The sequence below is a fragment of the Thalassophryne amazonica genome, chromosome 22 (genome assembly GCF_902500255.1).
Source record: "Thalassophryne amazonica chromosome 22, fThaAma1.1, whole genome shotgun sequence".
In the NCBI taxonomy this organism is placed as follows: domain Eukaryota; kingdom Metazoa; phylum Chordata; class Actinopteri; order Batrachoidiformes; family Batrachoididae; genus Thalassophryne; species Thalassophryne amazonica.
In genome coordinates, this window is record NC_047124.1 from 1,192,722 (window position 1) to 1,220,522 (window position 27,801).

At 42.6% G+C, this 27,801-nt stretch overlaps 2 protein-coding genes across 3 annotated transcripts in view; both read left to right on the forward strand.

Annotated features, from left to right (window-relative positions):
• ssbp1 (single-stranded DNA binding protein 1) lies at positions 1-26,810 on the forward strand. 2 transcript variants are annotated; one of them, XM_034163177.1, is made up of 8 exons: positions 1-80; positions 508-565; positions 739-879; positions 2,340-2,427; positions 2,704-2,792; positions 5,740-5,819; positions 17,719-17,728; positions 26,800-26,810. In XM_034163177.1, exons 1-6 carry the CDS (start codon positions 57-59, stop codon positions 5,781-5,783), a joined length of 444 nt encoding a protein of 147 aa, XP_034019068.1. In that variant the 5' UTR covers positions 1-56; the 3' UTR covers positions 5,784-5,819; positions 17,719-17,728; positions 26,800-26,810. The 2 variants fall into 2 exon arrangements, with proteins under 2 accessions (XP_034019068.1, XP_034019067.1); XM_034163176.1 differs by lacking the exons at positions 17,719-17,728; positions 26,800-26,810 and having other exon boundaries at positions 5,740-6,236.
• Positions 9,367-27,801, forward strand: part of creb3l2 (cAMP responsive element binding protein 3-like 2) — a 33,065-nt gene continuing 14,630 nt past the window's right edge. Inside the window, exon 1 of the mRNA XM_034163164.1 lies at positions 9,367-9,762. The gene's annotated coding sequence lies outside the window, so the exon portion shown is untranslated. The remainder of the gene's footprint in view (positions 9,763-27,801) is intronic.

The window sequence follows — 27,801 nt, forward strand, 5'->3', positions numbered from 1 at the left end:
ACCTCAGGAGCTCTGTCTTTTCTTTCCATCTCTCGGAGTTGTGTGTCTCAGTGAAGATGTTGAGAAGAGCTTCAGCACAGGTGAAGCTCTGCCTCTTCTTTGTGCTGTTTATCGCAGAACACTTAAACTCATGTTGGGTGAGTTTGAGATTTCCACACCCTGTGACGCTGGGATAGGCTCCAGCCCCCCGCGACCTAACTTAATTGGAGTAAGCGGTTGAAGATGTGTGAGTTTGAGATTTCAGCTTTTGTCAGACTCAACCACACATTGTTTTTGACTCAGATGTATTTTATTTCACTGTATGAAGAGAAGCTCAGCAATTTCAGAAAAGCAGAAAAAAATCCAACCTTCATATCACTGAAGCTGAATAAAATGTACTTTTGTTTTTGCTCAATATTTGTTGTTTGTGTTAAAATGTTTTTAATGTTGGAGACGTGCACTTTACTGATTATTCAGCTTTACTTGTTAATAGATTCACAAAGGATGTTGTTGTTTGTTCCTCCACAGATCTTCAGACAAATGGTCCGACACATGAGTACGCAGAGCACCTTCAGCTTGGAGAGATGTATGTGAAGTCTGAAAGCCCAAAATTCTGTGTTTTTCCTTCAGGATTTATTAGATTTATTAGACGGAAGGATCAGAATTCAGTCTTTTTGTTTTTGTTTGTTTTTTTTTTTCCTCAAAGCTTAGCATGGATTTTAGTTGGGCATATTTTGTTTTTGTGTGTTTTTGTTCTAGCGATTAACCGTGTGCAGCTGTTGGGTCGAGTAGGTCAGGAACCCGTCATGAGACAGGCAGATGGTCGTAACCCTGTCACAATCTTCTCAATAGCTACAAATGAGATGTGGAGAACTGGAGAGACTGAGGGGAACACTGCAGGTATCCAAAACCAAAAACCCCACAATATGTTTTAATTTAATTCCTGTTAAGACAATTCCCTATGGGACTGCTAAGCTCTGATGTAACGCATCACGTGATAAATCTGTTTCCATGTCCAAACAAAACACTTATGGTTATGTAAATTGAAGAGATTAATTTCATAATGGTCTGTACAGCCGCTATGTCAGGAATCCAAACAAAAAGGCCAGGGTAGGGGCCGACCTGATCAGTTGTAACCACTTCTGTTTCTGTTTGTCATCAGCTGGGAATCTATAAAACAACAGCTCCGGTGATGTTTCTGACCTACTGACTCGGTCGCACATTTGGGAATTCTGCCTGTGAGGTCTTAGCTTCAAAAGAAGCTCAGCTGATGCAGACAACCACAAATAGCTGACAAAGCGCTTTTATTTATTTATTTATTTGTTTGACCCGGAAGTTGAAAATCACATGATGCGTTACGTCACACTTACCAACCGAATATGTATGATATTCCCGCTCAATGGACAAAAGCAAAAATTTCAATGCTTTTGTGTAGTTTTCCATGTAGTCACCTTCCTTTAAATAATGGCCTAAGTCACAGGGACAACATGCAAACTCCACACAGAAAGGCCAAAGGTGAGAACTGAACCCATGAACTTCTTCCTGTGAGGCAACAGTGCTAACCACTAAGCCACTGTGTTGCCCGTCATATTTTAAAGGTTTCTTGCAGTGCGCACGCTGATTATATTTTGATCATGGATCAAATACATTTGGCAGAAAAGTCTGTAAATATGACCAACTTTACAACACAATTGGATAAAGATGCTCAAATGACCTGCAATTCATGGAGGGAAATTCTACATACTGTTGATTTGGAGGTTGGTGATTGTATAAAGAAGTGGAGCTCCTTGAGGGATAAATTAATCCGGTTAAAAAGCCACTGGTAAATTGCATAAAGATGAGACAGAACTTTAAAAGGGTCACGCACACGCCAGCATCATTGCATGGCTGCAGAGTTACAAGGTACCACTCTGCAGCGGACTTAGAAAAAATGGATTTTGTCCGCTTTATACATAAAAAGGATTTCAATTATAATGGGCAAAATTCGCTGGTCCACCTGAATCCTTTATATGCAAGTTTTACTGTACACACACAGATATGGGGGAGGGGGGTGTCCATGTGTTAGCACGCCATCTAGAAGATAATGTTTCAGTATCAGAATGTTAATTGATTTAATACACTAGATTTTTATTTATTGAGAAATGAGGTTAAACCATTGAATAAAGTTGTGCCCTCTGACCTTACATCTGGCTCTTGGGCTGCTAATTCAGAGCTCACTTAAAAATATGTATTTCTGTGATTGTATAACTTTGCATTGTGAAAATATATTGTCACTTTAACTACTTTTTTGAAAATGTCTTTTACAATAAATGAAGCTTTTGGCTGTGAAGGTTTTTAGTGCTGCTGTGTTTTATTTCCAGGAGACATCAGTCAGAAGACGACGTGGCATCGTGTGTCAGTGTTTAAACCCGGTTTGAGAGACGTGGCCTATCAGTACATCCACAAAGGGTACGACACGTCCCAGCTCAGGGATCAAACCAAAAAAAACAAAACAAACCCACACCTGTGAGGACCTTCAACTGATCGCACTGAATGTTATATGATCAAATAACCGATGCTTCAGTTTCACTTCGGTCTGTAAAGTTACAGTTTGTCTTTAAATGTTCACACTGGTCATCAGAAGGATGAGAACTCTGTCGTGGGTTTTACACAGTGTGAAATGAATTCTGCAGTTCAGATCAGAAGTCAGTGTGGATTCTGAGGCTGATCTCATGTCTGCTGCAGGTCCAGGATTCTGGTGGAAGGGAAACTGGATTATGGCGAGTATGTGGACAAGAACCAAGTCAGACGCCAGGCGACAACCATCATAGCAGGTCAAGGAAAAAACACAAAATTTAACTTAAGTTTTTTGAGTCATCCTGCTAACTGCCAGTCAAACTCTGGTGGTCATGTGATGCACTTTTTGGAGCTAGTGAAACCTGATCCAACATGGTGACAGGTGCAGCAGATACGAGAATATTTAGAGTGGAATCCTCCAAGTGGTGATGCAAGCATCAAATTCAGCACAAATCCTCCTTAGACATTCCTCTTTTGAAAAACAATTGGCCATGTGAATGGCCACTTGAATTTTCAACAGGCAGCCAGATAGGGCTCAACTAAAGAATTACACAGGGGTCAAAATTAAAAGATGCTCCAATCATATAGAAAACTACACCACATTATTTGCCTGATCATAAAGATTCCAAAAGGGTATCGTTTGGACAATCTGTGACTGAATGTTATGGAGTTATGAGGTAAAAGCAGCAAGAATGGTGACGAAGGTCAGTTTTAGTTTGTACAGGGGTCAAAAGTTAAAGTTGCTCTACTTTTGCTAGTTAACAGGGTTTTAAAACGGAATAGTTTGGACCATGTATCATGCTGAGTTATCATGTTACGAGGTAACATATGTCACATATGTCTGAGTCCAATGGATGTCGACCTTGTTTGACCTTTACTTTGTAGACAAAACATTCAACAGTCAAAACTATTCCATTTATTAATCCTATTAGCTCAACCAATAATTTGCATCAATTTTTACCAAAATTGGAGCTTTGACCCTGTGTAAACTGAAACTGATCTTTGTCAACATTCTTGCTGCTTTTACGTCGTAACTCCATAACATTCAGTCAGATTGTCCAAACTATACCCTTTTGGAAACTTTATGATCAGGCAAATAATGTGGTGTATGTTTCAATATGATTGGAACATCTTTTAATAGTGACCCCCACCTGGCCTCTTATTGAAAATTTAAGTGCCCCTTTTTTTTTTTCCCCCTCTACAAAAGATTTAATGTCTAAGGTGTAATTGTGCCAAATTTGGTGCTAGTATCACAATGTGAAGGATTGGTTATCTGCTGCACTATTGGTACCAAATGTCACCTCAGTAAATCTGGTGCAGGTGTGATGTGGGTTGAGGTTGATCTGAAACTGTGACCACCCACAGGTCCAAGTCTGAAAATGCTGTGTGCATGATATCTTGATATTTAAATGTATCGTGGTGAATTTTGTATGGAAGGTTTGAACGGTGTTCAGTATTGGACAGTTCTAACTGTGGACACCAGGGGGTGCAAAGATTTTCAAGGATTATACTGTTTGATTAATAACCCTTGCAGAAATTTGCAGTTACGGCATATCCAGAAGTATTCACAGCACTTCACTTTTTTCCCCACATTTTATGTTACAGCCTTATTCCATAATGGGATTAATTCATTTTTTCCCCTCAAAATTCTGCACATAATACCCCATAATGACAACATGAAAACATTTTAGATTTTGCAGATTATTAAAAAAAATAAGAAATCACATGTATACAAGTATTCACAGTCTTTGCCATGAAGGTCAAAATTGAGCTCAGGTGCCTCCTGTTTCCACTGATCATCCTTGATGTTTCTACAGCTTAATTGGAGTCCACCTGGTGTAAATTCAGTTGACTGGACATGATTTGGAAAGACACACACCTGTCTACATATAAGGTCCCACAGTTGACAGTCAGAGCACAAACCAAGCATGAAGTCAAAGGAATTGTCTGTAGACCTCAGAGACAGGATTGTCTTGAGGCACAAATCTGGGGAAGGGTACAGAAACATTTTTGCTGCTTTGAAGGTCCCAATGAGCACAGTGGCCTCCATCATCTGATGATACAAAGATTGAACTCTTTGGTGTCATGTTTGGAGGAAACCAGGCACCATCCCGACAGTGAAGCATGGTGGTGGCAGCATCATGCTGTGGGGATGTTTTTCAGCAGCAGGAACTGGGAGACTAGTCAGGATTGAGGGAAAGATGAATGCAGAAATGTACAGAGACATCCTGGATGAAAACCTGCTCCAGAGCACTCTGGACCTCAGACTGGGGCGACGGTTCATCTTTCAACAGGACAATGACCCTAAACACACAGCCAAGATATCAAAGGAGTGTCTTCAGGACAACTCTGTGAATGTCCTTGAGTGGTCCAGCCAGAGCCCAGACCTGAATCTGATTGAACATCTCTGGAGAGATCTGAAAATGTCTGTGCACCGACGCTCCCCATCCAACCTGATGGAGCTTGAGAGGTGCTGCAAAGAGGAATGGACCAAACTGCCCAAAGATAGGTGCACCAAGTTTGTGGCATCATATTCAAGAAGACTTGGGGCTGGAATTGCTGCCAAAGGTGCATCAACAAAGTATTGAACAAAGGCTGTGAATACTTATGGACATGATTTCTTAGTTTTTAATTTTTAATAAATTACAAAAAATCATGTTATTACAGGGTATTGTGTGTAGAATTGAGGTAAAAAAATAATTGAATTCAATTTGTAATAAGGCTGTAACATAACAAAATGTGGAGAAAGTGAAGCACTGAGTATTTCATACCGTATGCCTGTGCCGATTAAATCACTGAGAATCAACCATTTGTGTTGCAGCTGCTTTCCAAACATTCTGATAATTTCTGTACCTTTTTGAGGCGAGATGAATAATCAGTGGAGTGGATTGGAAAACTCTCCCACTGATTAATTCTCAGTCAGACATCATTCTGGGGTCTGAGCTTCTTGACAATGGGGAATTTTCACTATAAAAGCTGCTGCAGCTTTGTGAACATGTGCTGCACATCAGAACTCCCGCTGTCAATCACCTCAGAATTATTTTATTTTTCCTGCTCCATTGACGGTCAAAGGTCATGCGGCGCTGAGCCCAGACCAGTGTCAGAGCATCAGGACTTTTACAGTTTTCTAGCTCGACTCTGTTTTGAGACTCCATCTTTTCTGCGTGACCTGTACAGAGCTGGTTTGTCCTTCTGTTTCCTCAGACAACATTATCTTCCTGAGTGACAACATCAAAGAAAGAACCTGAAGGACCTTTTCCTCCACGTCCAACTCCACTTTATTTTATTTTTTTATACCATCATATTCCACCATTTCCACTGAAGTCACCAAAGACACGAACTGACTGGATCCACTGCAAGCCAACGCTGCTCATGTGTGACTGTAGCGCCACCTCCTGGTGGAGACTGTAGAAAAAGACAACCTGTAGAATAAAAGCTTTGTGTTTTGTTTTGTTTTTTTGTACAGAAAAGTTACATAGCTGTTTGTCGATGTTCAGGTCTGAGAATAAAGTGGAAAATATTGATCCTTTCTGAAACATCATAGTTCTGAGAATTTGAACATATTAAGATAAACACTGTCACTTGGCAGACTCTAGTTTTTTAAAGTCAGGGTTTTTTTTAATACAGTGGCTTGCAAAAGTATTCAGCCCCTTGGTATTTCATGGATTTTAATTTATGGCATTTCAAATACAAAAAGTAAATCAGGCTTAATATAAACATTTCTAAAATTATCTTCCTTAAACTCAAAGCAAATCTCTACAACTTGATATCAATTAATTAAAATATAAAAGCCAAGATGATGGGTTGCATAAATAATCAGCCCCTTTGGTATAATACCTGTAAATAATCAGTTTAATTGCCAGTTTTCTTCAGACAAGTCAGGGGATGGATACATGAACATTTCCAAGTCAATATCAATATGTCTTGAACTTTATTTACATCAGTTATGAAGAAACACAGTGTGGCACTCTGTGGTAAATCTGTGTGGAGTAGTCAGTAGACACCCAGACAATACAGAAGAAGTTACAGGCTTCTGTGGCTGTGATTGGAGAAATTGTCCATGCCCTGACTTGTCTGAAGAAAAATGGCAATTAGACTGATTATTTACAGGTATTATACCAAAGGGGTTGATTACTTATGCAACCCATCATCTTTTTGTATTTGAAATGCCATAAACAAATTAAAATGTGTGAAATACTAAGGGGCCAAATACATTTTCAAGCCACTGTATGTTTCACCTGCTTCAAACGTATTTTCTAGACAGTTAAATTTATTAGACTTTGGTTTTGGCTGCTTAGAGCTGAAGATTAAAGAAATGTTTCCAAAGTGTGTAGCTGAAGTTTTGTGTTTTAATAATTGAGGGGACAAAAATAACATTTTTACTGATTCCAACTTGACAAAAGTGGAGGTTTTCTGCTTTTTCTGTCACTGTAAGCAGATTATTTTTATTTATTTATTTTTTTTTTTGAGCTGCTTCTTGAAGGAAAAGGTTTGAAGTTGTTCTGTAACATTTGTTGCTGATTTCTAAAACCCTCAGTTTAAATGTTAATCAGATTTGTTGATTTGTAGCTGCAAAAATTAAGTCTAAATTGAACTGGAGTTAATTAAAATGTTGCTATTTAGCCACCTTTTGTTCATTCCAATTTCTCATGAAGCACGTTTTTTATTCTCTTGTTTTTTACATTTTGTAATATGTACTTTAATGGACAGATTTGTGTTGGTTTTCAAATTTTGTTGCAGTGAGTGTGTATAAAAGTGTTACACATTTCTTAAAATCTTATGAAATAATTGGCAATATTTTTGACAGTTTGTATTTTTACCACATTTTTCTGTTCTGTAAAGAAATATGCAGTATTAACATTTATTGTTCAAATATATCAGTAAATACGTCTGTGGTGCGAAAATGAAAAAAAAACAAAACCTATTGGTCCGAAGTTGAGATTTTAGCAACTTTTGAAAGGACTTGATATATATTTGAGGTTTAAGAGTTGGTTGGCTATTAGTGCCTATGGGGGCGGGGTTTAGTAAGAGTTATTCTTGGCTTTATTTAATTGGTCAGATTGAGCAGCGAGTCCTTTCTTGATTGGCTGTGTGACCTGCCAGTTTAAAGTTCAGGAGGGCGGAGCCTTGTGGTCAGAGTTTTCTGATTGGCTATTCACGGGATGTGGCGGATTTTGTGAAATTTGTCAAAATGACAGATTAGGAAATGTATTAGTTTGAACTTCAAATATTTTTTTATTTTTTATATTCGTCTATAGGTATTTATTTGGGGGGGGGGGGGGGGGTTAAAATATGTATTTCCCGTGAGGATATTGTCTATATCAAGATTTGAAAGACAATAAAATGCGATTTCCAAAATCAAACGACAACAACAAAAAACCTTGAATTGCCCAAAAGAAGAATTTTCTCAACACAAAGAGAAAAACCACATCTAAAATTAGGCAACAATGACGGGAAACAACGGCAACTTCATTACATCTGTCATCAAAAACATTCTCTGTCCCAGCGCTGAAAGTATTTTCAGAAACTGGGGGTTTTCTGGGTTTGGAGCTCATTATGCTATAGATACTGGACTGTGAGGTCAACCTGGCGCCTTTGAGCGCTGACAGACACCACATTTTCCTGACGCGGCTCGTATGATTGGAGGACGTATTCTGAAGCCTTGACAAGTGCACCTTCTTTAATGATGTTTTATATTGTTGTCCTCTTCAGGTCACTTGCAAAAGACTTTTAATCTCTGAGGCTTTCACCAGGTTAAATAAAGGATATATACTTACACGTTGAAGTCACCACTGGAGGAAATTGGACTTGAATTTCCTTTCAGCTCCATGAAACATTATATTGATCCCAAACACTTTCTAACTCGCAGCAGTGACATGAAAAAAACATCCTTGGCCTTTGATCTTTGTCTTCAGAAAGGTCTAGATTTGACCTTTTTGGTCATAACTCACTCACTGAGCTCGAGTGTCCAAAAAAAAACAAAAAACAAAATGGGATTTTAAAAAAAAGTTTTTTATCTTGAAAAATTTTCCCAGCAAAGGTCAAAGGTGAAGATTTCTGATAAAAGTTTCATTGAGGGTTTTAGTTGTCGCTGATTCTAATGAAGTTTCAGTCCCCAAAAACAGCTCCAGGACACTGAAACTGGATTCAGGTCGGTTTACTTCTAACTTTGCCAAAGTGCAGGTTTGTGTTTGTTCATGGTAATTTTGCAATTTAATAACAAAAATGCTTTGCTACACACTGTGGACCGTATACACAAACAGTGTGGTTAGAGGTTAGCACCACTGCTTCACAGTGAGAAGGTCCTGGGTTAGAATCTAACCCGGTCCTTTCTGTGTGGAGTTTGAGTGTTCTCTCCGTGTTCGTGTAGATTCTGTCCAGGTGCTCCGGTGTCGGCTCGGCCCTGCAACAGACCGATAGCCCCCCGTGACCCCCTAACTGGAATCAGTGGGTTTAGATCGTGATGGTTGGATAGAATTCTGTGTCGCTTTTCTGTTTCCTCTCACTTCCAAAATATTATCATATAAAAAGCCAAAACTGGAAACAAATTAAAGTGGCTTAAATTGGAACGTTTTTAATTTCAGTCTTTTATTTTGAAGGATAACACAAGGAGGCACATTGTCTTAATGTGGGTAATTGACACAGTTAATCAACAGCTGGTACTGATCAATCCATAACCGTCTCATATGATATTGATCATATTTTGAGTTTGTTAAGAGTCGTCATGTTAATGATTGAATTCCCTGAAGTTCAAGTTGTAATTTTTCTCTCTCTGTCGCTGTCTCTGTCTCTGACTCCTCCCATAAATTCCTGTGAGTCTGGAGGAGGAGGGAAAAAGGCAAACAGGCTGCTCAGAAAAGCTTTGTGGACCTTGAACCGAATAAATAATAACAACGATCTGGATCCGGCTGCTGCGCTTTTACGCATTACGCACGCGGATTCATCTGGATTTGTTCTCGCTCTTTATCTCCACTCGCGCAGGTCCGCAGGAACTTTTCCTCTCCCCGTGTTTAAATCCCCCAGACTGATCAGTAAGAACTGATCGGACGCTTCTGAAGTTCGGTTTGTGATCCAAAACTCTGTTCTGGAGGATAAAACAACAAATCCGGATTGTGTGTAGAGAAGAAATGGAAATTCTGGACGGCGGGGGAACCGTTCCTGCACTGGGACCGGAACCTGAGCGAACTGTCTGAGGCCACAGAAATCGACTGTGTCCTCAACACCAATGTGAGTTATCGATCAGCAATTGGAAAGGGGGGGGGGCATGTATGTGATCGATCAGGAGATTTGCGCATGGAAGTGATCAGCTTTGTTTGACTTTGATGAGGCTTTAAAAAGTTCGAGGGGGAGGGGGAGGGTACAGGACCTCGCTCTCCATTCACAAGTTGAGCCTTGGGATCCAGGATGCAGCAGGTTTATGAGTTTGTTTCTCAGCAGCTCCCGTTTTTCTTAAATCATATTCAACTTCTAGAAGTTACCATAAGTCTTCATCTGTTGTTATTTTCTGTTACTGATGTAATAATTTGATGACAGAGAAACACTAATGTTCACATTGGACATAGTTCTGTGGTGGAAACTGTTGATCCCACTTCCACAAATGAAATGTTTTCACGTTTGATCAACATATGATCCACATTTTAAATGACTCATAAATTACTTTATTCTCCGTTTTCCAGTTTTACTAAAAACTAAATGTATAAGAGAATCACATTCAGCAGAGTCTAAACGGGTCTCACTTGGGTAAGTTTGAGTGGTTCAGAGGTCAAAGGGCTGAACTCTGGTTACTGGAAGTGTTGTTTCAGAATTCAGACTTGTTTTGCATTTCATTGAAAATCAACATTAATCCAAAGTCAAACTCTAACAGTGTGTGTGTGTGGGGGGGGGGCAGGGCCGTATTTAGGAATGTGAAAGGGGGGGTTCAAATCCTTGAGTTGGGAGTCCAGTGGGCCGCAGGGCCCCTGGTGGGATCGAGGGGCAACGCCCTTGTGGGGAGCTCAGGGGGCAAAGCCCCCCAAAGCAGAAGCTTTTTGAGGATTTCGAGGGGTAAAAAGCTACATAAATTTCATTTGAAACCCAAAATGTATCATTTTAGGAAATACATTTTTATATACAAATAGTCCTTGCTTGGGACTGGATCAGTTGCCATAAGAACCACCCAGGAAGAACCAAGATAACATTAATGCAAACTTTATACCTGCCTGTCAGTTGCGAATGATGCAGCCAACAGGTGTGAAAAAACTCACGCATGCGCACGAAGGTTCAAGCTTGGCTGATGCAAGCGCACATGATTCAAATCCAGATAGTTTTTGCAAAAAATAAAAAGGTTGGATAGTTTTCTAACAGACCTCGTATTTAGCGGTATTAATATTCACGTTTACATTATGAATATGTACGTGTATGTACGTTATGTATTAAAATAGCGGTATTTAATTTGGCGACCTTGTTTAACTCGCAAAATTCGCATAATAAATCCCACGCGAATATTTGCACCTTTACAGTATTTGCAACAGGAAGCAGAAGCTCCTTTATTTCTCAGCTTATACATACAAACATGTTTTTACAAACCAGACAAGTGTAATTGTGTGTCTACATGGGTATTTACAAGCCTATTAATGTGTTTGATATCAGAGGAGGATAGGGACCAGGGAGCAAAAATTCTCAACCCCCATGGGAAAAGTTTATCTAGCAGTTTCCCCTTTCATCACTTAAGGGATTATTCTGGCAGAGGAAATTGAAACTTGAGGGTGTGTGATAATAGCTGTGTAACAGTTAGTGCTTGTTGCTTATTATCAATGAAAAGAAAATACACAACGTTGATATCCAGATCAGAAAAAAATCAGCAGAAAAAAAATCAGAATTCTCGGGGGGGGGGGGGGGGGGGGGGGGGCTAGGACATCAGGGTGAGAACTTTGTTCCTATACGAGAAAGTGTGCAACACCCTTCCAGAAATGAAAGGGTTTCTTTTTCTTCACTTATGCAGAACCTATGCATTCGACTGAGTGCAGAAAAGGGATTTTCTTCATCACACCTGTATTTTTGTTTCCTAATAGTCAAGTGAAGCATTTGCATTCTTTTGTTGTAAATATGATCAAAATTGGCCTTGTTTGGATGTAATTTATGGTTTTGACCCATCTGGGGTTAAAATAACTGCAAAGGGACCCAGCAGCACACTTATCAATGAGGCTTTTCAGACCCTCAAACAGAAAACTTAGTCAGCATCTGAGACTTCTTATAACACATGACTTTGAGCTCCATTTTTCAAGTTGTTTGTTTAAAAAGCAACTTTTTAGCTTTGTTTTTAAAACATATGGTTGCTTGATAGGAAAATCCTGCAAAGAACTCTGTGTGTGTGTGTGTGTGTGTGTGTGTGTGTGTGTGTGTGTGTGTGTGTGTGTGTGTGTGTGTGTGTGTGTGTGTGTGTGTGTGTGTGTGTGTGTGTGTGTGTGTGTGTGTGTGTGTTCACACATTTCATGGAGCAACTTGTTGAACAGATTGAGTTGGATTTTTTTTTTTTTTTTTTTTTTTTCGTTTCTGAACCTTTGTAGCTGCGTTTTGAGGCGGCGGCTCACCTTCAGTTTTTTGACTGCTAAACTTTCTTCTTTTAGCTGAAGTCTTGTACAGGCGCTGAGGTCGAGGCCCGTCTTTGAAAGGCCTTCTGCCCTCACTTATGAAATGCGTACTGCAGACACATGGCTTTCTGGGTAATTCTTGGCCTGAAGCAGTGATCCAGACTGTCTGTAGGAAGCGTCGGGTTCACACAGGAAAATCCATCTGGATCACAGCCTTCAGACAGACTGTGAATGTGCACGTGCACATTGTGTCATGAACAGGTAAAGACTTGTGCCCTTAAAACGACTCCCGAGGCTACGATTCCTGCGGGATGGTGGCGGTTTACTGCGAGCTGTGGCTGCTTCGTTATTCTGTTTTCAGCGGGAACTTGTTGACTCCGGAATCCGGCTGCAGCTGCTGCTGTTTTTACAGGCCAAACAAATTAGGGCAGATTTTTATTTTAAATTGATTCCATCAAAATAAAACAGTTTTGGAAATGAAGCCGAGAAATGAGCTGATTTCAAGCTGCATGTAACTTCAAAAGCACGTTTGGACAGAGAGAGAAGGAAGAAGTGTCAGCTGCAGCTCCATGAATACGGAGCCTTCCTGCAGGGTCGTGTGGATTTGTGATTATCGGAGTCAGTACAACAGTATGATCATAAAATAACACTTTATTTCTTTGGTTTACTGTATTTCTGTGTGGAAAACTTCTCTCCGACTCTATGGAACTGATTTTGATACCTGGATGGCAACCATCCAGCCAGACCCTCACTCACTCATCTTCAACCGTTTACTCCAGTTACAGGTGGAGGGGGGCTGGAGCCTATCCCAGCAGTCACCGGGCATGAGGCGGGTTCACCCTGGACAGGATGCCAGTCTGTCGCAGGGTCACATACAGACAAACACATTCACTTTAAAGTTTCCAGTCCTTCTAAGCTGCATGTCTTTGGATGTGAGAGGAGCTGAAGCACCCTGAGGGAACCACACAAACTCGGGGAAGACACACAAACTCCACACAGAAAGTTCCAAGAGTGGAATCAAATCCATGACTTTCTGTGAGGCAACAGTGTTAACCGCTAAGCCACCATGCTGCCTGTCCAGCTAGACAACCCATCCAAAACAACCTTGAGAAAGGAACCATCTATCTGCTGAAGCGTAGGCGTGTCCGATGTCACGATTGGCAAAGGATTGGCTGGTCGATGATCACCGTCCAGAATTAGCGTTCTATGTGCTGCGACCAGGTCCTTCTCCAGCCGCCGGGGTGCTCGGCACTGAGGGACCTGTATGCAGGATCATGTCCAGAGAAATACACCACTTGTCCTAAATATCAGCTGATGTTTCCTCACAATGCAACTGACACTTCTGAGTGTCCTCAAGGAACCACATGTTTGACACAAAGTTACTCTGGTGGTACCCAAAGATCCTCCAAAGAGACCTGGTACCAAAGACATCCAGTCATCTCCCTACAGGACAGTGAGGTATGAGTCTGTGTCTGCGGAGGAACAGACTGGTGTCTTTGTTTGTGTCCTCCCCCCTCAGCTCTCACTCCCTCCCTCGCAGGACTCGTTGACCTGGAATTCCTCAGTGTTCCGTCACGTTCCTGACAGCAGCGCCGGCTTCTGTCCTCCTTTGCGGATCCTCCGGTCTCTCTGCTTTACAACGTCTTCAGATCAGGTTCCTCAGGTTCCAGGATAATAAGATGACATCACAGTGAGGGTGGAGACCTGCTGACGGCATCAGGTACTATCGACCAATCAGTTTACAGTCAGAACAGTAAAACCTCTATTATTGATTTAAGTCTTTGAAGCTTCTTCAATGAAACATGAATCACATGAAATCTTTTGACCGTGTCTCCTGCACTCGATGGAGTTTTGGACTCAGGCGATCCGAGTAGAACTAAACTCTTCTTAATGTTCAACAATCTGACCGCGGTCACCCACTGGGTGCCACCATGAGGACAGAGATCATACTGACTTTTAGAACCAGTTTCTGTCATTTCTTTATCAACTATCAAAGCTTTTAAACTTTTCTGAGCATTTCAGGCTCATAAGTGCCAACAGATCTCTGAACTTTGATCTTCATCAGTGCTCTTTGATGCTGATCACTGGTATTTTATATGGTCCTGATGGTTGACCTACACTGACTTTTGATCATGAGGACTGATCTTTGATCCTGATTGCTGAACTTGATTTTGATCACTAATCTTTGATGTTATTCCTGCCTTTTGATCTGTATTGCTGATATTTGATCCTGATTGCTGAACTTTGGTATGAGCACAGATATTTGATGTGACCACTAGTCTTTGATCCTGATGACTGATCTGTGATCCTAATCCTGACTTTTGATTATGAGTGCTTATCTTTAATCCTGATTGCTGAACTTTGGTATGATCATTGATTTTTGATGTGATTACTAGTCTTTGATCCTGACTTTTGATAATGAGTGCTTATCTTTGATCCTGATAACTGAACTTTGATTCTGATTGATTACCTGTAATCCTGATCGTGAGTGTTGATCCTGATGTCTAATCTTTAATGTTCCTTCCTTTTTATCCTTATTAGTGATTTTGATCCTGATGATTGATTTGTGATCCTGATCCTGACTTTTGATTGTGAGTGCTTGTCTTTTTCCCTGTTAGCTGAGCTTTGATCCTGGTGGCTGACGTGTGATCATGATCATGAATGTTGACCTTTTGAGCTTGATGACTAATCTTTGATGATGTCAATGTCTTTTTAGCCTGATTGCTTATCTTTGATCCTGATTGCCCTCCTTTGATCCACACCTTGGTCCTAATTATCAGCAGAATTTAATGGCTTGTTTGGCCTTTGCCCTGTACGTCCACTAATTTGACTTTTAAAGTGTGTAATTAGCTTTTGGATTAACCGGCTCAGTGCAGGTAACAGTCAGGAGACCTGTCTAGTGCTGAAGAGCTTCTATTTCATCAAAGTGGACATCAGTCACTGTGACACTGACACGTAAGACATCCCAACTATGTGTGAAAGTTAAAGGAGGGGCCTTAAATTTGAAACCATTCCATGTGTGTAGATCACGTGCGCACTCACATGGTGCACGGCACACACTGTGCAAAGAGAGGGTGGATTCCTGCAGATCAAAGTTGCCTCTGTCTAAGAACATACACCAGTACTATTGTGCAATGCCTTTGACCCCGCCTACTTTTTTTAAAAGGAGTTATTTTAGTCGCTGTGAGCAAACACGCAGGCTCGAGGATGTCTGACTTGTTGAATGTCCACAGGCCCGTGCCTGTTCTCCACTGGGACAGGGCATCCCGATCGCTGAATGTTCCGTGTGTTTGCTGAAACACGAGCAGCAAACAGTCCATCTGGACTCTAAACCAACCTTAACCTGCATCCATTTCTGACCTTCATCTTCTTCTCTCTGGACCTGAAAGACGCCTGTTCAAAAGAGATGCTTGTTTCATTTTATAAATGTGTGAAGTAACAGAAACCAGATGCTGAAGCTGCTCTCACGTCTCTGCTGTGTGTGGAAATATTCAGAAAGAGCAGATTTCCTGTCAGGAGGTTTTGTTTTTATCTTTGTTTGTTTGTCCGACTGTCAGCCGGATTACGCAGAAACAACCACAGCAATTTTCAGATTTGTAGCCAATTGATTTTAATGCTACAGTGTGTATGATTTAGTGCCATCTAGTGGTGGAGTTGCAGGTTGCATTTTGCTTGTTTTCCTGTAGGAATTTTCCTTGTTTTCCAGGCTGTATTCCATGTGACGTGCCTGAATCCTGCAGCCCCGGCTGATGTCCAGCTGTAAATATATGTACATGAAAAAAATCAGATTTATTTTGAGGACTTCAGAGTTCTACATCGCAAACCAAAATATTTAAAAATCTTCTTCAGATGTTTTGTAATGCGACGTAGAAAGACGTGAACATTTGAGGGAAAACTGACTGAGCTGGAACATTTGTGACTCTTGTGGCGTGACGCAGCGTGCAGACGGTGCACGTGTTGCTGAAGGACACATTTAAAACGCACTTTAAAATCTGACGCAACTCGAGTCCTGACTGTGAAAGTCTGCAGGACCGTCATTATCTTCAACCTACACAAACTAAATTTACCTCCCTGTCTTTTCTTTCTGTCGCCTGACTTTAGTTTTAAAAGGATTTAAACAGGTTTCTGTGTGATTAGCAGATTTCCAACAACTCTCCAACATTTGGAGATCTGATATTTAGATTCCATTCTTCTCTTTTCTTTTCTTTTAAAACTGTGTGCTCTTTACTTTGTGTAGGATATTTTAAATTTCAGTGTCCTGTCACATATTTTCATGTGTAATTTAAGTTTTTCTGCAGAGGCTTCAGGGTTGCAGGTGTTAAATATCGTGTTTAATGACGTTATAATCCTCTTATTAAACAGCAGTCACTGACAGATGTGACTCTGATGTTTCCTCACGGATCCGGAGCTGAGTTTCTGTCTTGTTGTGGCTCCGCAGATGGACGGGGACGTAACTGTTCCACAGGATCAAAGTTTATGTGGTTCTGAAAGTCATGGTTCCTGTGGGTTCAAAACTGTTTGATTTTAAATCAACCATTAATTTTACTTTTGGGGGGGGGGGGGGGTGCCCAAGTTGAAGTATTTATTTAAATTCATAAAGTAAATGAAAGTGAACTCACACTGGAAGTAAAACATCTTTTGTGACCTTATGTGTTTTTGGTTGTCAGTTAACCACAAATAAACGTGTTTGTGCACGGACAGACGTGCACTGACTATTAACACAGAATTTGTAATTTGTGGGCATTCCTGAATGGTCCAGCAGGTGGCAGTGTTTGGCAGATGGCAGCACGTGTTCTTCACACAGTCCGGAACAATGTGTCGGAGCAGCGTGTCAAGTTTGCGATATGCTGTTGTTCTTAAACACTGCATGTTTCACAGAACACCCCCCCCCCCCCCCCAACAGTGTCAGATATCTAAAAAAAAAAAAACCCAAACTGATAATAAATGTTTTTTTTTAAATCTGTGTCACGTTCAAGAAGGTTCAGAATGACATAATAAAGCAGTATCACCCGTCGTATCGAACACAGAAAATCTTGCAAACTATTTTTCTGTAGTGCCACCTGCTGTTTTGGAGGATATTACAGTGGGAGACACACAGCTGTTTTCAACGTGGTGGCTGCAGGAAACTATAAATAAAGCCCGACCGGGTCAGTGAGGCGGTTCGGGCGGTGGAGGGTCGGCGAGGCGGTTCGGGCGGTGGAGGGTCGGCGAGGCGGTTCGGGCGGTGGAGGGTCGGCGAGGCGGTTCGGGCGGTGGAGGGTCCATGTATCCAGGTGTCTCTTTGGACACCAGAGCGTGACTGGAATATTTGTGTTTTTGGAGCTGGAATTTGGAACCAGTCAGAGACTTTGGCAGACAGACACATTGGGGGGACACAGAAACCAAGACTTCTCTCCATGTGTCATCCTGTGGCTCCGCCCCCTTGACCCCATTATGTCCTCCCCCTGCAGCCTTATTTGTATGCTCTGAATTACTGATACACGTGCACACACGTGCACTCTAATAGTCAGATGACATTGCAGGTGTCGCTCAGATAACAGCTGATTCTGAGGTTCGAACTTTGACTCCAGATGTTTTAAGTCAGCATTTCTCTGACTCCTCCCCCTCTGACCACATTCTGTTTTGTTGTGGTTCGGCATAAAGTTGGACTTTAGGAGATTTTTTTTTTTTTTCCTGCTGCATTCATCAGAACTGAAAAAAAACTATTAAAGCTGCATCTTGTCTCCAAACACAATCCAGACATGTAGCCTTGATGCTGCCCCAATGTCCCGTTTAAAGATAAGACCTCTCCAGGCTGTGGTACGTGTCCTGACCTGACATTTGCTGCACCAGTGCCAGAACTCAGAGGTCAGGGCAGCCTGAAGGTCGGTGCTGTGCCAACAGGCCCAAAGCGCTTCTAGGACGACATCACGTCTTCATAACTACAGAGCTTGTCTCCAGTGCAAAGTGGTTCCTGTGTTTGGTGTCACCTTTTTTACCTTGCAGCTTCCAAGAGGAGAGTGAAGTGATGATGCAGCTGACACATGTAGCCTCAGTCAGTCGACAGATACGAGTCAGTCTCCTCTTTGTTTACATGATAACTTTAAAACAACACATGCTCTCATCTTATCCACTGATAAAAAGGACGTGAGCACAAACCCTTTAACATTTGGTTCAGCTTGATAAACCAGATCACGTTTGTTTTGCTTGTCGTATCCCACACGCCTGCCACATGCTCACTGTCTGCAGAACTGATGATGAATTAGGAGCAGGTGTGGCTGTCAGACTGACTGTTTCTGCACAGAAATGTAAGAAAGAAGTGAGCTTCTTTGTCAGTCATTTTTATTTCAGTATCTCGGAGTCCCATCTAAAAGGCTTATTCATAGTTTCTACCACATCATTTTTATTTGCACCATACTGCACTTTGAAGGACTTTGGTCACTTTTAATGTTGCTCATCAGTAATTCCACTTTTTCATTTTACGTTTCTTTAGTTGTCCTTTGAGTTCAGTGCCTACGTAGCATGCTAACATGCTAACAGGCTAAATGATGTGACTGCAACAATTCAAGATAAGTAAACACTATGCAGAAAAAAATATAGCCGTAATATTTAAAAACTTTTGGCATCATTTTATAATGGTTTAGTGACGCCATTCATGGCAAGTAATGACACGTGATCAGCTGCTTTAGATATCCAGGAAAATGTGTTTTGTTTATTTTGTGTTCAAAAAGTAAATCATTTGAAGACTTTCACCCAAAAAGAATAAACCTCACATGTTTGGTGAAAACAATGTACATTAGTATTAGTATTGTTGTTACATAGTCAGACACACATGAGCGATTCTGTAGAATAAAAACATCTCAAATAAAGTAGACATCTTAACTGTTATCAATGTTATTTTTCTTTTGATGACATTTATTAGCTTATGCTAGCTGTCATCACGCAGTTGCTACAGTAGCGTTCCCCGACGGCTAGTTTGCCTCCTGTTAGCTTCAGTCCAGCACTTACCTAAAGATCGTTGGCGGTGCAGTCGTCTCATGTGTCATACGTGTTAAAAATGACTCACTGACAGTAACGTGTGTGTGTGTGTGTGTGAGAGAGAGAGGTGGAGCTCTGTTGGTCCAGAACAAAGTGCGTCTGTGTGTGTGCATGTGTCTGCACTTTGTGTCTGTGTGTACTGTGTGTCTGTGTGTGCACTTTGTGTACTGTGTGTCTGTGTGTGCACTTTGTGTACTGTGTGTCTGTGTGTACTGTGTGTCTGTGTGTACTGTGTGTCTGTGTGTGTACTTTGTGTACTGTGTGTCCGTGTGTGTACTGTGTGTCTGTGTGTGCACTTTGTGTACTGTGTGTCTGTGTGTACTGTGTGTCTGTGTGTGCACTTTGTGTAATGTGTGTGCATTTGTGTACTGTGTGTCTGTGTGTGCACTGTGTGTACTGTGTGTGTACTGTGTGTGCACTGTGTGTGCACTTTGTGTACTGTGTGTCTGTGTGTGCACTTTGTGTACTGTGTCTGTGTGTGTACTGTGTGTCTGTGTGTACTGTGTCTGTGTGCACTTTGTGTACTGTGTGTCTGTGTGTGTACTGTGTGTCTGTGTGTACTGTGTGTACTTTGTGTACTGTGTGTCTGTGTGTGCACTTTGTGTACTGTGTGTGCACTTTGTGTACTGTTTGTGTGTATACTGTGTGTCTGTGTGTGCACTTTGTGTACTGTGTGTCTGTGTGTGTACTGTGTGTCTGTGTGTGCACTTTGTGTACTGTGTGTCTGTGTGTGTACTGTGTGTCTGTGTGTGCACTTTGTGTACTGTGTGTCCGTGTGTGTACTGTGTGTCTGTGTGTGCACTTTGTGTACTGTGTGTCTGTGTGTGCACTTTGTGTACTGTGTGTCTGTGTGTACTGTGTGTCTGTGTGTGCACTTTGTGTAATGTGTGTGCATTTGTGTACTGTGTGTCTGTGTGTGCACTGTGTGTCTGTGTGTGCACTGTGTGTACTGTGTGTGTACTGTGTGTGCACTGTGTGTGCACTTTGTGTACTGTGTGTCTGTGTGTGCACTTTGTGTACTGTGTCTGTGTGTACTGTGTCTGTGTGCACTTTGTGTACTGTGTGTCTGTGTGTGTACTGTGTGTCTGTGTGTACTGTGTGTACTTTGTGTGCACTTTGTGTACTGTGTGTGCACTTTGTGTACTGTTTGTGTGTGTACTGTGTGTCTGTGTGTGCACTTTGTGTACTGTGTGTCTGTGTGTGTACTGTGTGTCTGTGTGCACTTTGTGTAATGTGTGTGCATTTGTGTACTGTGTGTCTGTGTGTGCACTGTGTGTCTGTGTGTGCACTGTGTGTACTGTGTGTGCACTGTGTGTGCACTTTGTGTACTGTGTGTCTGTGTGTGCACTTTGTGTACTGTGTCTGTGTGTGTACTGTGTGTCTGTGTGTACTGTGTCTGTGTGCACTTTGTGTACTGTGTGTCTGTGTGTGTACTGTGTGTCTGTGTGTGCACTTTGTGTACTGTGTGTCCGTGTGTGTACTGTGTGTCTGTGTGTGCACTTTGTGTACTGTGTGTCTGTGTGTGCACTTTGTGTACTGTGTGTCTGTGTGTACTGTGTGTCTGTGTGTGCACTTTGTGTAATGTGTGTGCATTTGTGTACTGTGTGTCTGTGTGTGCACTGTGTGTCTGTGTGTGCACTGTGTGTACTGTGTGTGTACTGTGTGTGCACTGTGTGTGCACTTTGTGTACTGTGTGTCTGTGTGTGCACTTTGTGTACTGTGTCTGTGTGTACTGTGTCTGTGTGCACTTTGTGTACTGTGTGTCTGTGTGTGTACTGTGTGTCTGTGTGTACTGTGTGTACTTTGTGTGCACTTTGTGTACTGTGTGTGCACTTTGTGTACTGTTTGTGTGTGTACTGTGTGTCTGTGTGTGCACTTTGTGTACTGTGTGTCTGTGTGTGTACTGTGTGTCTGTGTGCACTTTGTGTAATGTGTGTGCATTTGTGTACTGTGTGTCTGTGTGTGCACTGTGTGTCTGTGTGTGCACTGTGTGTACTGTGTGTGCACTGTGTGTGCACTTTGTGTACTGTGTGTCTGTGTGTGCACTTTGTGTACTGTGTCTGTGTGTGTACTGTGTGTCTGTGTGTACTGTGTCTGTGTGCACTTTGTGTACTGTGTGTCTGTGTGTGTACTGTGTGTCTGTGTGTACTGTGTGTACTTTGTGTACTGTGTGTCTGTGTGTGCACTTTGTGTACTGTGTGTGCACTTTGTGTACTGTTTGTGTGTGTACTGTGTGTCTGTGTGTGCACTTTGTGTACTGTGTGTCTGTGTGTGTACTGTGTGTCTGTGTGTGCACTTTGTGTACTGTGTGTGTACTGTGTGTACTGTGTGTCTGTGTGTACTGTGTGTCTGTGTGTGCACTTTGTGTAATGTGTGTGCATTTGTGTACTGTGTGTCTGTGTGTGCACTGTGTGTCTGTGTGTGCACTGTGTGTACTGTGTGTGTACTGTGTGTGCACTGTGTGTGCACTTTGTGTACTGTGTGTCTGTGTGTGCACTTTGTGTACTGTGTCTGTGTGTGTACTGTGTGTCTGTGTGTACTGTGTCTGTGTGCACTTTGTGTACTGTGTGTCTGTGTGTGTACTGTGTGTCTGTGTGTACTGTGTGTACTTTGTGTGCACTTTGTGTACTGTGTGTGCACTTTGTGTACTGTTTGTGTGTGTACTGTGTGTCTGTGTGTGCACTTTGTGTACTGTGTGTCTGTGTGTGCACTTTGTGTACTGTGTGTCTGTGTGTGTACTGTGTGTCTGTGTGTGCACTTTGTGTAATGTGTGTGCATTTGTGTACTGTGTGTCTGTGTGTGCACTGTGTGTCTGTGTGTGTACTGTGTGTGTACTGTGTGTGCACTGTGTGTGCACTTTGTGTACTGTGTGTCTGTGTGTGCACTTTGTGTACTGTGTCTGTGTGTGTACTGTGTGTCTGTGTGTACTGTGTCTGTGTGCACTTTGTGTACTGTGTCTGTGTGCACTTTGTGTACTGTGTGTCTGTGTGTGTACTGTGTGTCTGTGTGTACTGTGTGTACTTTGTGTACTGTGTGTCTGTGTGTGCACTTTGTGTACTGTGTGTGCACTTTGTGTACTGTTTGTGTGTGTACTGTGTGTCTGTGTGTGCACTTTGTGTACTGTGTGTCTGTGTGTGTACTGTGTGTCTGTGTGTGCACTTTGTGTACTGTGTGTGTACTGTGTCTGTGTGCACTTTGTGTACTGTGTGTGCACTTTGTGTGTACTGTGTGTCTGTGTGCACTTTGTGTACTGTGTGCACTTTGTGTACTGTGTGTGTCTGTGTGTGTGTACTGTCTGTGTGTGCACTTTGTGTGTACTGTGTGTCTGTGTGTACTGTGTGTCTGTGTGCACTTTGTGTACTGTGTGCACTTTGTGTACTGTGTGTGTCTGTGTGTGTGTACTGTCTGTGTGTGCACTTTGTGTACTGTGTGTCTGTGTGCACTTTGTGTACTGTGTGCACTTTGTGTACTGTGTGTGTCTGTGTGTGTGTACTGTGTGTCTGTGTGTGTACTGTGTGTCTGTGTGCACTTTGTGTACTGTGTGTGTCTGTGTGTGTGTACTGTCTGTGTGTGCACTTTGTGTACTGTGTGTCTGTGTGCACTTTGTGTACTGTGTGCACTTTGTGTACTGTGTGTGTCTGTGTGTGTGTACTGTCTGTGTGTGCACTTTGTGTACTGTGTGTCTGTGTGTACTTTGTGTCACACTCTGGCTTCTGTTGTTTTCGTCCACATTTTTTCCAGTGTGGTTCCACATCTGTTTTTCCTTTTCGGAGGAGGAAGGTGTTGCGTCATCGTCCTTTTCTGCACTCTGTAGCTGCTGAGGGCTGAAAACGCACACATTCAACCTCACACACTTAAAAGAATGTTTTGTTTTGGGTTTTTTTTTCACCTCTTTTCTCTGTCAGATGGTTAATTTAGCTGCTAACTGTGGTGCTTTATGCGAGGTCTGTTAGAAAAGTATCCGACCTTTTTATTTTTTCAAAAACCTGATGGATTTGAATCACGTGTGCTTGCATGAGCAAACCTTGAACCTTCGGGCGCATGTGTGAGTTTTTCACGCCTGTCGGTTGCATCATTTCCAAAGTGAACGCTGTGGTGATGTGGGACCGTCGTGTGACTGTCCGAGAAATTGCTGAAGAGGTGGACATCAGCACTTTTTCGGCACATTCCACTGTGACAGAAGATTTGGCCATGAAAAGAGTGGCGGCGAAATTCATCGGCATGAAGCTGATGGCACAGCAAAAGCGCCTCTGTGTTGAAGTCTCACAGGACATGTGACATGCCCAGCTCTTCCACAATTTCTCTGATAATCACACGACGGTCCCACATCACCACAGCGTTCACTTTGAAAATGATCTGGTCATTTCAGCGTGTTGATGGCCGACCGGAGCGCGGCTCACTCTCCACCGTTGTGCGGATGTCTTTAAACCGGTTGTACCGCTCCTTAATCTCTGTGATGCCCAGAGGATCGTCACCGAAAGCCGTCTGAATAATCCGAATGGTTTCCACCTGGCTGTCGCCCAGTTTGTGGCAAAATTTGATGCAGTCACGCTGCTCCAGTCGTTCCGCCATTTCCTTGCAAAGAAAAAACGACGAGAGACTCCACCCATCCTCACACAAAGGCTGCTTACAAGCAAATGACGCAACCGACAGGCGTGAAAAAAATCACGTATGCGCACGAAGGTTCAAGGTTTGCTCATGCAAGCACACGTGATTCAAATCCATCAGGTTTTTGAAAAAAATAAAAAGGTCGGATACTTTTCTAACAGACCTCGTATTGTCGTGCTGTTAGCTTTAAAGAACATCATGCAAACGCACAGGTGTTCATACAGCTGACAGAATACGCTCACTACGTCATATTTACTGACATTTTACTTCATTAGTGTTGGGGAGTATCTTTAAACTATATTGTCATTGAGCCACGCATTTAGATCAGATCTACTGGTGGATTACACCCGCCCCCACTCTGTGAGACCTCCCCCACTGGTGTTAGACCCGCCCCCACTCTGTGCGACCTCCCCCACTGGTGTTAGACCCGCCCCCACTCTCTGAGACCTCCCCCACTGGTGTTAGACCCACCCACACTCTGTGAGACCTCCCCCACAGGTGTTAGACCCGCCCCCACTCTGTGAGACCTCCCCCACAGGTGTTAGACCCGCCCCCACTCTGTGAGACCTCCCCATACAGACTGATGATGTACATACCTTTTGCTTTGTGACCATCAGAGGGTGCTGTGGAACAAATCTTGGAAGCATTCGGATTCATTTTGTTTTTGAATCCTGTGTTACATCGTTACACAGTATCGTGGTCTAAAGTGATTTTCTCCATTGCAGCCTGACTTGTACAATGATTTGGTTCCCATAATGTTGTTGGAGCTTTCAGCCAATCAGCACCTGCTGTTCATACGCAGCAGCTCTGCTGGGGAGGAATGTCACTGGACCCTCTTTTTAGAAGGCGGAGTTAGACAGGAGGGGCGGGGTGATCAAGGCTACTGCTGAACATCTGACTTCTTCATGTGTAATGTGACATCCATTTGCCTTTGTATGTGCTGCCCCCAGTGGCCTGGAAGATAACTGTATCGAATCAGCAGTCTGCGAACTTCTCAGAACTCGAACACAAGCTAAACCCTTGTCCACAATAAGCGAAGTGTGCATCGCATCTGCGCATGCGTGAGTCAAACGGGGTCAAAAATCCCAGCTACCAAACTCACACCGCTACCATTGAATTTCATATACAGTAGCATTAGCGGACTGTAAAAGTTAAGGCTTTTACAGGGATTGTTTCAAAGGCTTTAAGCCTTAAGCGACACATACAATAATGACAGGGGCGCATTGTGCTGTTTTCAAATGCTCGAACGGAATTTATAGGCTTGAAAGTTGGCTGAAAACACACGATTGCAAACCTCCGCCGAGTCCACTCAAAGACAGAAAGAAGAAGAAATGTGGTCGTAAACCTCCGTTCATTCTACACAATTTCCCCACAGAAAAGAAAGATCCAGACGGACGTAAAAGTCGGACTAAAATTGTAAGTTTCTTGCACACATTTATTTTGTCAATATCCTGAAACTGTGCCGAATTCTAATGTGGCTGATGACGCCATTTTCGTGCATCGGCTTATGACTGTAATGTTGCGTCATGAATGACGTGGCCGGTGGAGTCGCGATTTCTCATCCCTGCTTAGCAAATATTCTGCAATATCCACAGTTTCAGACTCTGGACTTCGTCTAACCATCCGTCAGTTGCCTTCAAGGGGTCCGAAATTTGTTTGTCTCCAGCTATCAACAAGGACAAGTCATTTTTAACAGCAGCGCGCTCTTCCTCCTTTGTCGGCACTAACGGTACTTTCTGTACAGATGCAGCACACACAAGCACAATCAGCTCTTCTTTCCATTTCTGTCCATTGCCGTACGTAGTCCTGGTTGTAACAGGCAATCCGCGGAGCTCACAAAAACGCTTTAAATCGTCAACTTTTCAGCGGTTGAAATGGTCCAAATCATAGCCCTCCTCGCTGCTTTCCGCTGTCATAGCATGTGGATTGGTAGTCGAAAAATTTAGCCTGCCCATAATGCACCGCGCGGCCTGAGATGCGCACTTCGCTTATTAAGCAAGCAGAATAAAGACTGCGTGTGACAAATACAGTGCTGTGGCCACATGGGGGCGCTGTTTTGTGCTTTAAAGGTTGTGAAACAGTGTCACTTTAAGAATATTTGCTTGCAGTGTTTGTCAAAGGTTGTAGCTGATGACAAATATGATGATGGATGATTTTATTTACTGCACTAACAAAAGGTGTATTCAAACCCCCCCCCCACACACACACACACACATCATCAGATTCATCACATTCAGTCCCAACAGAGGCTTCATGAATTCACCTTCTGCAGAAGTTTTTTCTCCCTTAAATAGGAGTTTGTCTTGTTTTTTTTTTTTGTTTTGTTTTTTACAGGAGACAGTTTTCAGTAAAACTTAAGTCCAAATATAGTTTTGGGGTCGATATCGTTTAGTTCTTGTACAAAAACGCACGTTTCATCAGAAATGCCAAGACGTGACTTTGCGTTTCTGCTCTGCTTCGTAATGTTCTGAGAGCGCTGAGTTCCTCTGCCGTCCTCCGGCTCCCAGTGTTCCCATGTAGGGTTCCCAAGGTTCTGCTTCCCAGCTGGAAAGTGTCAAGTTACAGGTGTCCCTCAATCAGACCTCTGTGCTCATCCACGGGACACAAAGAGCCTTCTGTTGTTTGTGTGTGAGGACATCCACCCGGCCGGCTGTCATCCAGCAGCACACAGACACACAGTGGGACACGGACAGAGTCCTGGGCGGGGGGACGGTACCAAAGGCAGACACGGACAGAGTCCTGGGCGGGGGGATGGTACCAAAGTCAGACACGGACAGAGTCCTGGGCGGGGGGATGGTACCAAAGTCAGACACGGACAGAGTCCTGGGCGGGGGGATGGTACCAAAGTCAGACACGGACAGAGTCCTGGGCGGGGGGATGGTACCAAAGTCAGACACGGACAGAGTCCTGGGCGGGGGGATGGTACCAAAGTCAGACACGGACAGAGTCCTGGGCGGGGGGATGGTACCAAAGTCAGACACGGACAGAGTCCTGGGCAGTGTGTCTTTGGTGTCATTGGCCCCTCCCTGAGCCTGGTTCTGCTGGAGGTTTCTTCCTGTTTAAAAGGGAGTTTTTCCTTCCCACTGTAGCCAAGTGCTTGCTCACAGGGGGTCGTTTTGACCGTTGGGGTTTTTCCGTAATTATTGTATGGCCTTGCCTTACAATATAAAGCGCCTTGGGGCAACTGTTTGTTGTGATTTGGCGCTATATAAAAAAACTGATTGACTGATTGATTGATTGAGTGTTTACAGTCAGACTTTGTTCCTGTTGTAACCAGTAATGATACAAACTGGGTCGACGGCTCCATTTTTACCCGAGACCATCAAATATGGTCATTGGTATTGCAAAGACTGTCTGTGCGTCTGTCTGTGCTCAGCATAAGTCCAGTCCTGTTACTGCTAGTCTTCAAATTCACAGACCACATTTTTGGGACACAGACGTTCAAAGATGACTAATGTAGACCTTTTTTAAAATTTTAAATGGTCATATTCTGTTTTCTTTATTTATTTATTTATTTTTTGAGGGGCAGGTATGACAGCCAATCAGAGTAGAGCAGCACCGTTAAAACATAAGTATGTTTATGACTGAATGATTGATTGACTGATTGATAGAGGGGATTAATTGAACATGTATAAATTGTACATAAGACAACAGGATCTTAATCATTAATTACTAAAGAAACTCAACGCGATTTGGATTCGAACCCGAGGTCGTTGGCTCAGAAATCCGACATCCGTCAAAGCTTGAAGTCGTCGTCCACGCCGAGCCAAACCCAGACTGCACTGATTGTGTTTACATGGACAGCAATAATCTGATTATTGACTTTGTTCTGATTAAGCTCATATTTAGATTGTGGTGTTTTCACGAATATTTGCTTTTGTCGTGTTACAGCGTGTCGTGTGATGATGACCCCCTGATTAAGATAGTTTACACGTCTCAGTAATCAGAATCAAACACTGTGCACACGTCTCCATCAGATTATTTCTTACTCTGATTGTGACTTTATTCTGGTTAAGGTCATGAGAAAATGGTGTTTACATGGGAAGGGTCTTAATCAGATTAAACTCTGGAT

Bases quoted from the DNA above. Each gene is read 5' to 3' on its own strand.
- ssbp1 (XM_034163177.1), top strand. From the start codon at position 57: ATGTTGAGAAGAGCTTCAGCACAG. The intron at 880-2,339 runs GTATCCAAAACC...TTTTATTTCCAG, and splicing joins GACTGAGGGGAACACTGCAG to GAGACATCAGTCAGAAGACG. The intron at 2,793-5,739 runs GTCAAGGAAAAA...CTGTTTCCTCAG, and splicing joins GGCGACAACCATCATAGCAG to ACAACATTATCTTCCTGAGT.